The sequence below is a fragment of the Toxorhynchites rutilus genome, chromosome 3 (genome assembly GCF_029784135.1).
Source record: "Toxorhynchites rutilus septentrionalis strain SRP chromosome 3, ASM2978413v1, whole genome shotgun sequence".
Classification (NCBI taxonomy): Eukaryota; Metazoa; Arthropoda; class Insecta; order Diptera; family Culicidae; genus Toxorhynchites; species Toxorhynchites rutilus.
In genome coordinates, this window is record NC_073746.1 from 216,842,941 (window position 1) to 216,855,567 (window position 12,627).

Sequence of the window (12,627 nt, forward strand, 5' to 3'; positions counted from 1 at the left end):
TTTGGGACACTATAACTCACGAACGACTTAACCAAACAAAACACTGTCAAGGACTATATTATAGCAGAAATACCTTTCCAACAAGCTATAGTATGACTCGATACAATGAATACAACTAGAACTACGCGCTTACGACACCTCGCGGAAATACCGCAGGACTTTTTTGACAGCCTAATATATATATATATATATATATATATATATATATATATATATATATATATATATATATATATATATATATAGCCCTTACAATTTCCAACAAGTCTTCCGATGGGCACTTTTCCAGGGAAAAAGTTTCTCGAACAAAAACTTTTTCGTGTTTTCTTCGAAAAAAATACAACTATCCCTTATTTTGTTTAAAGTCAAGATAGCGATAGATATAAGTCTTTTTTGTATGAAGACTCCTGAAAAAAAAATGTTTTGCTCGTAACATTTTTGTATGTAAATTCTCACGTTTGATTTGTTCTTGACATGTTTCTGAATAGAGAAAAGTTAGAGAGCATGAAATTTGCGATATGTATAAATAAAAATGTTACAAATTAAACATTAATAGTATTCATTCAAAGAAAAAAATGAAAAAGTTGTTGTTCAAAAACCTTTTTCCATGTAAATGTGCCCGATGTCCGATGTATGGAAAACTTGTTGGAAATATGAAGGGCTATTTATATCTATTTTGTTCAGAATTTTAAAAGCATATGTTTTCGAGAATGAATTTCTTCAATGAATTTTTCAATGAATTTTTACCAAAAAATTCTCTGATAATTTTTAATGAAAACCAAAATGATTTCCCATTCCATTCTTTGACTAAAATTTTGTATGTCTGATAGATGTTTTAGTAGTTTTTTTTTCAAATTTTGAGTTTTTTCAACTTTTTTTCGGAATATCTCAACTTAAAAACTATAAGATCTACAAAAAGTTGGTCACAAAATGAAATGTAGGAAATGTAGGACGATGGGCACATTTAAATGGAAAGAGTTGTTCGAACAACTATTTAAGAGGATTGTGTCTGAGACACGACCGCATAGTTGACGTAGGATTCCGTTAGGCTATCTGTTGATTTTGGATATGTTTGAAGAATTACATCATTAAACTCTTTGATAATGATTTGGTGGCTCTGAAAAGGGTCGTTTTGTTTTGTTGTTGGGTATTGTTTGTTCTCTCCACCAGTAAACAGTCGTTGGATGGTGCTTATTAGATAAAAGATACCGAAGTGGAACGAGATGAAAACCGCTCTCTGTGATGCCTCCTGTGTTATATATGGATGAACTAAAGGAAAAAAAAACAATAAATTAAACTCCTTCGTTTCGAAGCAATATCGAAAGTCCTGAAAAGGACTGGAAGGGTTTAATGGGTTTGTGGAATCTGCTGCGTAGTAATATGATGTTTTAGTCGCTACTGCTTTCCAAGGCTTTGGCATCTTCGGCTTCCGTGCGTCAGTTTGCGAGGGTTTCGTTGACACCATCACGGCGAGCTAAACAACGGATAGCGGTTTTGATACACTGGATGTTGTCATGTAGAACCTTGCGATACGATCTTCCTTTACCGAGTCCTTTGTCTCCTTTGCCTCCATTACCACATCCAATTGTATTGGTTGATGTGAAGAGGAGTACCAGCAATGCACACTAGAAACAACAAAAATTGTTTACGATGCGCTTCGCTCCTCTCCTTATATTCCTTTGTGGCATCCAGTCGTGTTGATTGATGTGGAAAATACCAGCAATGCACACTAGAAACACAGATGTTCACCGATCTGAGCGTCGAACAAGAATGAGAAATTTGATTGAGCAGCTGCAGCAGAGAAAGGGAGCATGCCTGAAACTTTCTACTCATGATGTTTGTTGTTGCCACAAGTAGTGGACCGATGCGAGACACAGCTCGATTGTTGATGCTTGACCTCGATGTTTACCGCTGCTGCTGTTGCTGGTGCTGCTACTGCCACTTAAGTTCGATGTGAGACACAGCTCATTTGTTGGCCGCTCAGATTCGATGCTGCACTTTCACGATGCCAAAAAGCACGTTCTCGCACTTCTGACGGAGAGAGCGTGCCTGAAACGATCAGCTCGTGACGCTTGCTGCTGCCACTAGTAGTAAACCGGTTTCAGCAACCGTTGCTACAGTTTGCCGCTGCTTATGCTGCCATAGAAGCTCGATGTGAGGCACAGCTCGCATTTTGACCGCTCAACTTCTATGTTCCACTGCTGCTGCTCTCCATTTGTTGTTGTCCGTTCCACGTCCGTTGTAAGAATGGATGAGATCTTCTTCTTCTTCTTTTTGGCTTTAAGAGGGTTTAAACTTTTCAGTTCATTCGCCTCTACTGCATGGATGAGATCCACGAATACTCCTTTCTTTTATATCATTTGGTATGTGTGAAGTAGGCGCCTCCTAATCGATTTCCATGCAGCTTGCCGGTGAACGAACAAATCGGACGCGAAAATAAATGACGTCAATTTCGACCAATCAGGACTGGGTATCTCTGTTTGGATAGGGGTTGAGATTTTTCAATTGTTCGATAGTTAGTTACATGATATATACTGTTTTATTCAATGTGAAAATTTTTTATGGAGTGCCGATATCGTTTGATGCCAAAATCTCACCAATCCATCATGAAATGAATGAGTAATAAGTGTTTGAAATTGGACATTTTTCACGACGCGATCGATTTTCGTTTTTCAATTTGTACTCCAATATGTCCCCGAAAGACGTAATCCTACGTCAATAGTACAGGTCGGACTCGATTATCCGGGATTCGATTATCCGGAGTATTTTATTTTTGATTTTCGGAAATTTTGAATAATTAGGTATAATAATTCCATATTGAATAGCCAATATGGGTATCAAATGAAAGGGCTTGACTAGTAGAACACAGTTATTTATGAAAAATGCAAATCCAAAATGGCCGCCACCACAAGATGGCGCCATATATATTTTTTCACAACCCCATCAAAATGGATATCAAATGAAAGAGCTTGACTAGTAGAATACAGTTATTTATGAAAAATGCAAATCCAAGATGGCCGCCACCACAAGATGGCGTCATATATATTTTTTACAACCCCATCAATATGGGTATCAAATGAAAGGGCTTGACTAGTAGAATACAGTTATTTATGAAAAATGCAAATCCAAGATGGACGCCACCACAAGATGGTGCCATATTTTTTTTACAACCTCTTCAATGTGGGTATCAAATGAAAGGGCTTGACTAGTAGAACACAGTTATTTACGAAAAATACAAATCTAAGGTGGCCGCAGTTCCCAAATAAACAATTACTTTTGAATGGTTTCATTCAGCTTGCCCTGTTTGTATGTATGTTTGAGTGTTTGTAGGATTGCCCCGCATTAATTGAAATGTGACCTCGTTCCTGATCACTGTTTACCTTTAATTCTATTACCATTATAAAACTGCGTATTCCATGATCTTGAAAAATTCAATTTGGCCGGCGCTTAAAAATGGCTGAATGGCTTGACTTGGAGAATACACTACAATATCAACAACACAAACATAAATGAAGGAACGGATGTGATAACTACTAACTGTTACTTGTCTAATTATTTTCTAGCTTTTAGTACATTAATTCGTATAACTTAAAAAGCTGTTTTATTTATTTTATTTTCTAGTTTTTAGTAAATTATATGTAACATTAGTATACTACAATGGTATCTCTACAATAAAACCATTTAAATTTTTCAATTTTTATTTCTTACCTAACTTTCTTCGGAATATTTTAATTATTTACTATATTCTATTAGTCAAATCATTTCATTTGATAACAATACAGGGTAACTTCGATATAACGTACATTTTACTTTCAAAATTGTACGTTGTATCGAATTGTATATCGCAACATAATAAAGAACTCAGAAACGTAGCTTATATTACTTTATTGTGTTGCTGTTTGAGTAAGATTAATGGATAAATTAAACTAGAAGACGAAGCCACCGTTCTCATGATGTTTCTCTTCGTACTGTTGATTAAAATTTGATTCATTTAGAATCCGGAATCAGTTGTACTTCGGGATTGCTTAAAAGTACAAACCAAGCTTTAGTATCAAAATACAGATAATTCATTGTTCTTTCAGAAAAATAATATACAAAAAATTCCTTTTCCTTTGGACTTTGAAAATATGTACGTTATAACGAGGATACGCTATATCGAAGTTTCCCTGTATTGAGGGGAATGCCAAAAAAAAACTAGGCGATTATTTAGTGGCAGTGGCCTTTTCGAATTTATGTTGTTCATAATGTAGTCTACGTTTTATAATGGCAGTATAATTAAAGGTATGTTCCAAATTTCAGAACAATCAGTGATCAGGAACGGAATCAAATTTCAATTAATGTGGGGCAATCCTACAAACACTCAAACATACATACAAACAGGGCAAACTGAATGAAACCATTAAAAAGTAATCAGTTATTTGGGGACTGCGGCCATCTTAGATTTGAATTTTTCATGATCTGCTATGTTCTACTAGTCAAGCACTTTCATTTGATACAGGTCGGACTCGATTATATACAGACTCGATTATATGTGATTCGTTAAATATACAATTTTGGACTCGATTATATACAGTTTGGAAAAACATATTTTTTTTATATTTCAAATATGACTTATTTCAAGAAGAAATGTTCCAACGTTCCAACTTCCAACGTTAAGTTGAAATTTGAGTGGCTATTACATGTACAGTGGGGTAAAAATAGTGATTTTTGGAGATTTTGCTTGATTTTTATCAGGAATTCTTTATATCGATATTGCAGCCAAATCAAGAAAGATAGAATTTAGGTGTTAAAGAACAAATTGTAGAGCGGTTTGACAGCTTCAATTTAATTGATTGGAACAATACAGTTAGTACAATTTTTAGGATAAAAGTAATAATAACACATTAAAAATTATTAACTTTTAAGTTTTTCACTTCCAAAATGTTATTAAAATACACTAATTTAGATGTTCTACTACTATATCCTATACTAAATCTTCTCATCTTTCAAATGAAGGCAACAGAGCTGTCTTCCGTAGCGTACTTTTTAATTAAGAGCCAGTTTGAGGCAACAGAGTCCGAAACAGAGTTCTATAACTCTGTCATTGTTGAAATTCGAACATATGCGTATAAGGTTTTTTTTCATCACCTCCTCATGAGAGGCGTTGGATAAATTTATTTTTTCATGTGAGAATGGTGTTTTCTGACTTTAAGGGGATGAATCAAAAATCAAATTCCTCTTTAATATTCAAAAAACAAAAAATACATGCAAAAAACGAAAAAAAAATTTTTTTTCGACTTGATTATCCGGAGGATTCGATTATCCGGAGTGAAAAAAAAATCAATACTCCGGATAATCAAGTCCGACCTGTATTAATGTTTAATTCGTACCATTTTTACGTTTTTACATATCAAGAACATGTCAAATGTAAGAATTTACACACAAAAATGTTACGAGCAAAATATAATTTTTTTCAGGAGTCTTCATACAAAAACGACTTACATTCCAAAAACTATAAGAGATATAAAGTTGATGTGTTCGACAAAAGTATATATTTTAACAAGATCTAAAACTTTGTCGAATACAGTATATCGCTATCTTGACTTTAAACAAAATTAGGATAAGTTGTATTTTTTTCGAAAAAACATGAAAAAAATTTAGTTCGAAAAGCTATTTCCCTGTAAAAGTGCCCATCTTCCGATGTATGGACGACCCGTTGGAAATTGTAAGGGCTATTCATATATATTCATATATATATATATATATATATATATATATATATATATATATATATATATATATATATATATATATATATATAATGTATATATATATATATATATAATATATATATATATATATATATATATATATATATATATATATATACATTTGGGAATTTAAAAAAATGGTTTTAATTGTTAAAATAACTTTTTTGTCAGCGAAATTTTTTTCCAAAAAATGTGTGGTATTTTTTGTGAAAATTTAAATAATTTCCTACATTTCATCCTTCGACAAGAATGTTTAAGGTATCATAGATTTTAAGCTATAACTTTTTGTAAAAAATTAAAAAAAAGACGGGTGGGTAATGTCGGGGACATAACCGGAGTGACGTAGGACTATACAAAGGGGACATCTTTTGTTAAATATATATTTTAAATATATTGTTTTATTTTCTTCTACGTGAATACCTACCTATCTACCTGAAAAATTGATTAGTTTACTGTTTACTCTTTATGAATATGTGATGGTTCTGAAAAGAACCTTTGGTGTTGTGTTTTTGTTATCACTCGATATTCCCATCTTGTTCGGTTACACCTTCCTGTTTAGCTATTGCGTTTGCCACTCGCCACAGCTTTCACAGTTGGAAAATTTCTTGCTATCCAGCTTGTGACATGTTGTTCAGTAAATTACATTTAATGCGACGTGCCGGAGAAACACTTTGCCACTCACTGAAACTAATTGTTGCCTTGATGAGCGCCGAACCGAAGCTGCTCTGTTCTTGATGCGGGTTTTCTGATTGTCGTGAGCAGCTTTGCAAGCCAACTCGAGCACTCCGACGACCGAAACTCTATAATCGCTGTTAGGTATACTTGTGCTCCAGCTCCAATCCGTTCGGCCTAGTTACCCTTGCGGAGCAATCAGTGAATGCGACCAACAAGGAAATGGAGACCTGCGCGGTTCGAGTGAGACTTTGCCTTTCCCTTAACTTGTCCTCCTTTGTTACGTCCACGATGCCGATGCCGTACAACCACACGGGTTTACGGTTTGAAAGAAAATAACATATTTTTTTGGGGTCCGCGTGTTTTATACTCTAGCGGTACACACTCACAGGATAGATACAAATCGGCAGACTCAGCCAGAGGGGCGAGTCCAACGAGACGAACGAATGAGCGTTAAAAGGGAGCGATGGCAAAAAAATACATTCATTACGATTTGTTCGCTCGTTGGATTCACATGCAGGCTAAAAAGGGTCCTTTTCAGGATCACAAAATTGTCTTCAATCTAAAAAGTTTATTGTTTTGTTATCACTCGATATCCCCATCTTGTTCGGCTAAACCTTTCTGTTTAGCGATTGCATTTGCCACTCGCCACAGCTTCCACAGTTGGAAAATTTCTTCCCATCCAGCTTGTGACATATTTTACAGTAAATTACATTCAATGGCACGTCGCATTATCACCACTCAGTATTGGATTGGAGGTAATTTTAACCTGTAATTGAACATTTGCGATGACAGTGGTACAGTGTCAACTTTCAATGTGGGGTCATAATTTGGACCCCGAACTCTATGTTTACAAAAATGTCCAACTAAATATGTCGCATTACATGTCCGTCCAATTAGTTAAATGTCGAGATAAGTGTAAATTACTGTACTTTCAATCTAGAAGCAATTTAAGAATTGGTGAAAATCAATAAGCTCAGAACAACTGCCAAATTCACATACTCATCATATCCTGGCAAACAAATTATGAAAAAATCAATTTGTGTTTTATTATAATTTTGGATATTGTTTTAGAAAGCATTGAACTGTATTTCCTAAACTCTTTTTTGGAAGGTTTAATGGCCCTGAAAAGCGCCTTGTTTTATGGAATGGTTCCAATTTAGAAAACTTAGTACTCGTGGTTTTGAAAAAAAAACCATTTCGAACGCCCTCGATGCCGCCTTGTTCTGGATTTGCCACCAAAGCAGTTTGTATAAAGAACAAACTTTTTTCTTCTGCTACCTGATGCCGTTTTGCGATTGCGTTTGCCACTCGCCACTCGCTGCAACTGCCTGTTGTCTTGATGTCCACCGAACCGAATGTGGTCTGTTCCGAATGCGGGTTTTCTTATTGTCGCGAGCAGCTTTGCCAGCTAACTCGATCACTTCGGCGGCCGAAACTATATAACGCCGGCTAGGTGGACTGCTGCACTGGTACTAACGCGCTCGGCCTAGCTACCTTTGCGGGGAATTCCAGATCAACACGGTTCGAGCGGGATTTTGCCTTTCCCTTCAGTTTTCCTCATTTACCATGTCCAGACATGGCTGCTTGGATTGGTTTGTTGATGTGTTGTGATGCGAACCGATGTGGTGTACGGTTTGAATGAGAATGATCGTTACGGCAGCGGAGCGGGGATTTTTAAGCTGACTGGCTGGCTCGAGAATTACGCATGTGTGAGACTGCGACCAATGTTTCGTTCATTTTTTTCTTCTTCCTTTCCATTCGTGCTTCATTCTATTTCGCTGCTGCTCTGGTTGCCCGTTTTGGTCGGTACGATTTGAGGAGCACAAAATGGACCAATCAAAAACAGCACATAGTGTATTTTGACAATGCTTGATATTTCACAATTATTCAATTATTTATCTCCAGAAAAATGAAATGTTATTCGTTATGATAGATGCGTAGATATATTTCCTATCAATTGATGCAAAAACCTTTGCGATCTATTGAGAAATGCTCGAGTTATAAGCGTTCCAAATCTTGCATTTTTTCCTACTTGTTCAGTGCCTAGATTTCCATTTCACCCCCTATATCTTCCGGTTAGACGTAGTCCTACGTCAAAAATTGTCTTTTTCCAAAAAGTAGTCTAATTCTTTTTCGAATATTTCAAGTATGCAAAGTTGCTTAAATGACCCATGTCTCTACACCCACAACGTTTCACTGCTATCTGAGAAGGTGATCTATTGTTTTAACTACAGATGTTATAAATTTCTTCGAACAATGCAAATAAATTATTATATGTAAATGGATTGAAGCACTGGTTTGGATTTTTTTTTCAAAGTTTTGTCATATGTATGTGTGTTTGTGTTCCAGTACGACACAAACACACATACATATTGTAATTTCGAAAAAGAGGCATTAGCATTAGTATGGAGTACTGAACTTTTTAACGGGCTGTAATACTCTAGAGTTTCTAGTACAGGATTTCATACAAATCAGATAATTTGACTCTCAACTCTCCCACCTAATCCATTCGATGAAACTGAAGAGCTACTGGCGCATGAGATTGTTCTAGTGTTGGTGGCCCTGGAGTGGGGAGATTTTGGAACTTTTTGTCTGGGGATTACGTGTAGCACAGGAGGTCTTTCAGGAAAGAACAAACTCAATGAACAAAAAAAGGGACAAGTGAAACAAAAACTTCATTTAACGATATTCAAAACGTATCTAATGTAATAATCTTACTGGATAAATCTAACAGGTTATCCTCATCAGATTGTTATCAGATTGATGGCTGATTCCAACTTACCTCCACTTCGTCCATACTGCGCTACCTCTATCGATATGCTTGTGCCCCGAGGGCAGCCCAGGGTGACTAGCTCACGATCACATCCGGCTCTTTGATATGTTCGCAGTGTGCCTGACAGCAGTGCTGGAAAGATAAAAAAAAACAACATAATAGAGATCCGTTTTAGCGCATTAATTTGTCTCGACAGTTTTTGGAGACGATGAAATGTTAAATCATCTAGTGCTGAACCCCACAAAGATACACCGAATGTCTGCGAGAAGAATACAAAAAGTGCACCCATTTGAAAAACGCTGTCCAACCGAGACTTCCGTAATAAATCTCCATTCCCTATTATCACATAATTTATTATTATCACACGAGGTAGTGAAACGCCTATGGCGTATGCAATATTTATGGCTACCGTTTATCATATTCTCTCAGCATCGTCCGTACAATTAGATGTACAAATTAGTGGAATAGAGATTTATGCCGGACGAGAGTTTTCTCACGAGCAACATCTGCACCGTTATCATAATATCTCCCATGCAGTGCGTTGTCCGCGCTATGTCATCGGGAGGGCGTGGTATGATAGGGACCTTTAAAAAAAGTATGACCGTTACGTTTTCTTTTTTTTTGGCGTTTCATGTCGTCCTGCTGGGAGGTAAAGTACCGTTAATTGATTTCGGTTTCATTAGTGCATATCATGCTCGCCGGGAGGCTAATTACGTAGCGTTAAAAATAATATTTAAATTCGCTTTAGTACTTTGGTTGATACCGTCGCGGCATATTGACTTTGACACGTTAAGGTAGAAGAGACAGGAGGAGTGAAACATTTCGCGTGATCTCAAATTTTTTTGAATGAAATTATTAAAGGAAGTCCAAGAACATTTGAAGTGTTTCAGAATGAATAAAAATTATATTGTGCGTCGTTTCATAAATGTGGATGAAACATACTGTGAGATAAAGTGAAAGGGCCTGGCCGGGTAAGGGAGTAAAAAGTGCCCCCAAACCAAATCACTAGCTGTATGGCAAATATAGTAAAGGATATTAAATAAGAAATTTTGGCGGTTTATTTGAACCCCTATGTGGTTTGACGTAGGATCTATAGTGACAAACGTACTTTTTCGTGCATTTCACGCCATCCTCAATAGATCCGAGATAAAAATTTGAAAAAAATACTGAATGTGCATCTTACTACGATGTATCAAAAAAAATTATCAAAAAAAAATTTCATCAAAAATTTTAGTACTAAAAAAAATAATGAAATCTTGAAAATTTTTTTTTTGGGATTTAGAGATTCAGTACTACTCTAATTCATATTTTAATGTGTTTCTACGGCTTTTCTAGATATGTGTGATTTTTTTCAGATTTTTTTGAGTGTTGCGCGGTATCAAAAAATTTTTTTTTTATGTTTCCAAAGAGTGGTTAGGTAAGGGAGTAAAAAGTGCCCCCAAACCAAATCACTAGCTGTATGGCAAATATTGTAAAGGATATTAAATAAGAAATTTTGGCGGTTTATTTGAACCCCTATGTGGTTTGACGTAGGATCTATAGTGACAAACGTACTTTTTCGTGCATTTCACGCCATCCTCAATAGATCCGAGATAAAAATTTGAAAAAAATACTGAATGTGCATCTTACCACGGTGTATCAAGAAAAATTATCAAAAAAATAATTCATCAAAAATTTTAGTATTAAAAAAAAATTATGAAAATTTGAAAATTTTTTTTTGGGATTTAGAGATTCAATACTACTCTAATTCATATTTAAATGTGCTCTTACGGCTTTTCTAGATTGATAAATATCGTCAAGCTGTTTTTTTTTAAATATCTAATAATAAAAATAAAATAATAAAAAAGAAAAATACACAGTACAAAAAAATGTTATAGATTTTCTGGCATTTCGAAATTTTGAAAAAAAATATAACTTTGAGACCACAAATTCGATTTGTTTTTTTATTTTAATCTTTCAATTGAAAACCACGAATACAATAAAATAATCGATTTCAAAAAAATAAAAATAATAATGCAGACGATGAAGAAAATTATTTTGTGTCACACAATGCTCTTAAAAATTCAGGAAAAATTACGCCACATGTAGAAAAAAGACACATACGAACGCATTTAAATAAAAATTTGAGCAGGAGTGGGTCTCAAAGTTATATTTTTTTTTCAAAATTTCGAAATGCCAGAAAATCTATAACATTTTTTTGTACTGTGTATTTTTTTTCATTTTATTTTTAGTATTAGATATTTGAAAAAAAAACAGTTTGAAGATATTTATAAATCTAGAAAAGCCGTAAGAGTACATTTGAATATGAATTAGAGTAGTACTGAATCTCAAAATCCAAAAAAAAAAATTTTCAAAATTTTAATATTTTTTTAGTACAAAAATTTTTGATGAAATTTTTTTTGATAATTTTTCTTGATACACCATGGTAGGATGTACATTCAGTATTTTTTTCAAATTTTTATCTCAGATCTATTGAGGATGGCGTGAAATAAACGAAAAAGTACGTTTGTCACTATAGATCCTACGTCAAACCACATAGGGGTTCAAATAAACCGCCAAAATTTCTTATTTAATATCCTTTACAATATTTGCCATACAGCTAGTGATTTGGTTTGGGGGCACTTTTTACTCCCTTACCTAACCACTCTTTGGAAACATAAAAAAAAAATTTTTTGATACCGCGCAACACTGAAAAAAATCTGAAAAAAATCACACATATCTAGAAAAGCCGTAGAAACACATTAAAATATGAATTAGAGTAGTACTGAATCTCTAAATTCCAAAAAAAAAATTTTCAAGATTTCATTATTTTTTTTAGTACTAAAATTTTTGATGAAATTTTTTTTTGATAATTTTTTTTGATACATCGTAGTAAGATGCACATTCAGTATTTTTTTCAAATTTTTATCTCGGATCTTTTGAGGATGGCGTGAAATTAACGAAAAGTACGTTTTTCACTATAGATCCTACGTCAAACCAGATAGGGGTTCAAATAAACCGCCAAAATTTCTTATTTAATATCCTTTACAATATTTGCCATACGGCTAGTGATTTGGTTTGGGGGCACTTTTTACTTCCTTACCCGGCCAGGCCCTTTGTTTACAATGTAAAGCTATATTCTGAAAATAAGAAAATCAGAGACACTGTACTTAAAAAATAAAAATAAATCGTCCATCATTCGTCAAAAAAGTGATTGAGTTCCTCAAATTACATCAATTGTTTATTGTCTTACCTGTTTCAAATGTCTCATGGAGTTAATGATTCGGTCACACAAAAATCTTCGGTCATATTTGTCAACAAGAAATCCAAGAAGCATTTCTGTCGATTCTGAACATTGTTTATTTGATTCAACCCAAGACCGGCTATTTTATCAAAAATAAATTGCAGAGTCTTATTATCACCAACAACTGGAAGCAAAATAAATTCATT

General features: G+C 34.5%; 1 protein-coding gene across 3 annotated transcripts in view; it reads right to left on the reverse strand.

The window, feature by feature from the left end:
- The window catches only part of LOC129776416 (protein eva-1-like), a 416,080-nt gene that overhangs the window by 158,764 nt on the left and 244,689 nt on the right, over positions 1-12,627 (reverse strand). For all 3 annotated transcript variants that reach the window (XM_055782044.1, XM_055782042.1, XM_055782043.1), the window contains one exon: positions 9,208-9,330. In XM_055782044.1, coding sequence (XP_055638019.1) covers positions 9,208-9,330 — 123 coding nt within the window. The remainder of the gene's footprint in view (positions 1-9,207; positions 9,331-12,627) is intronic.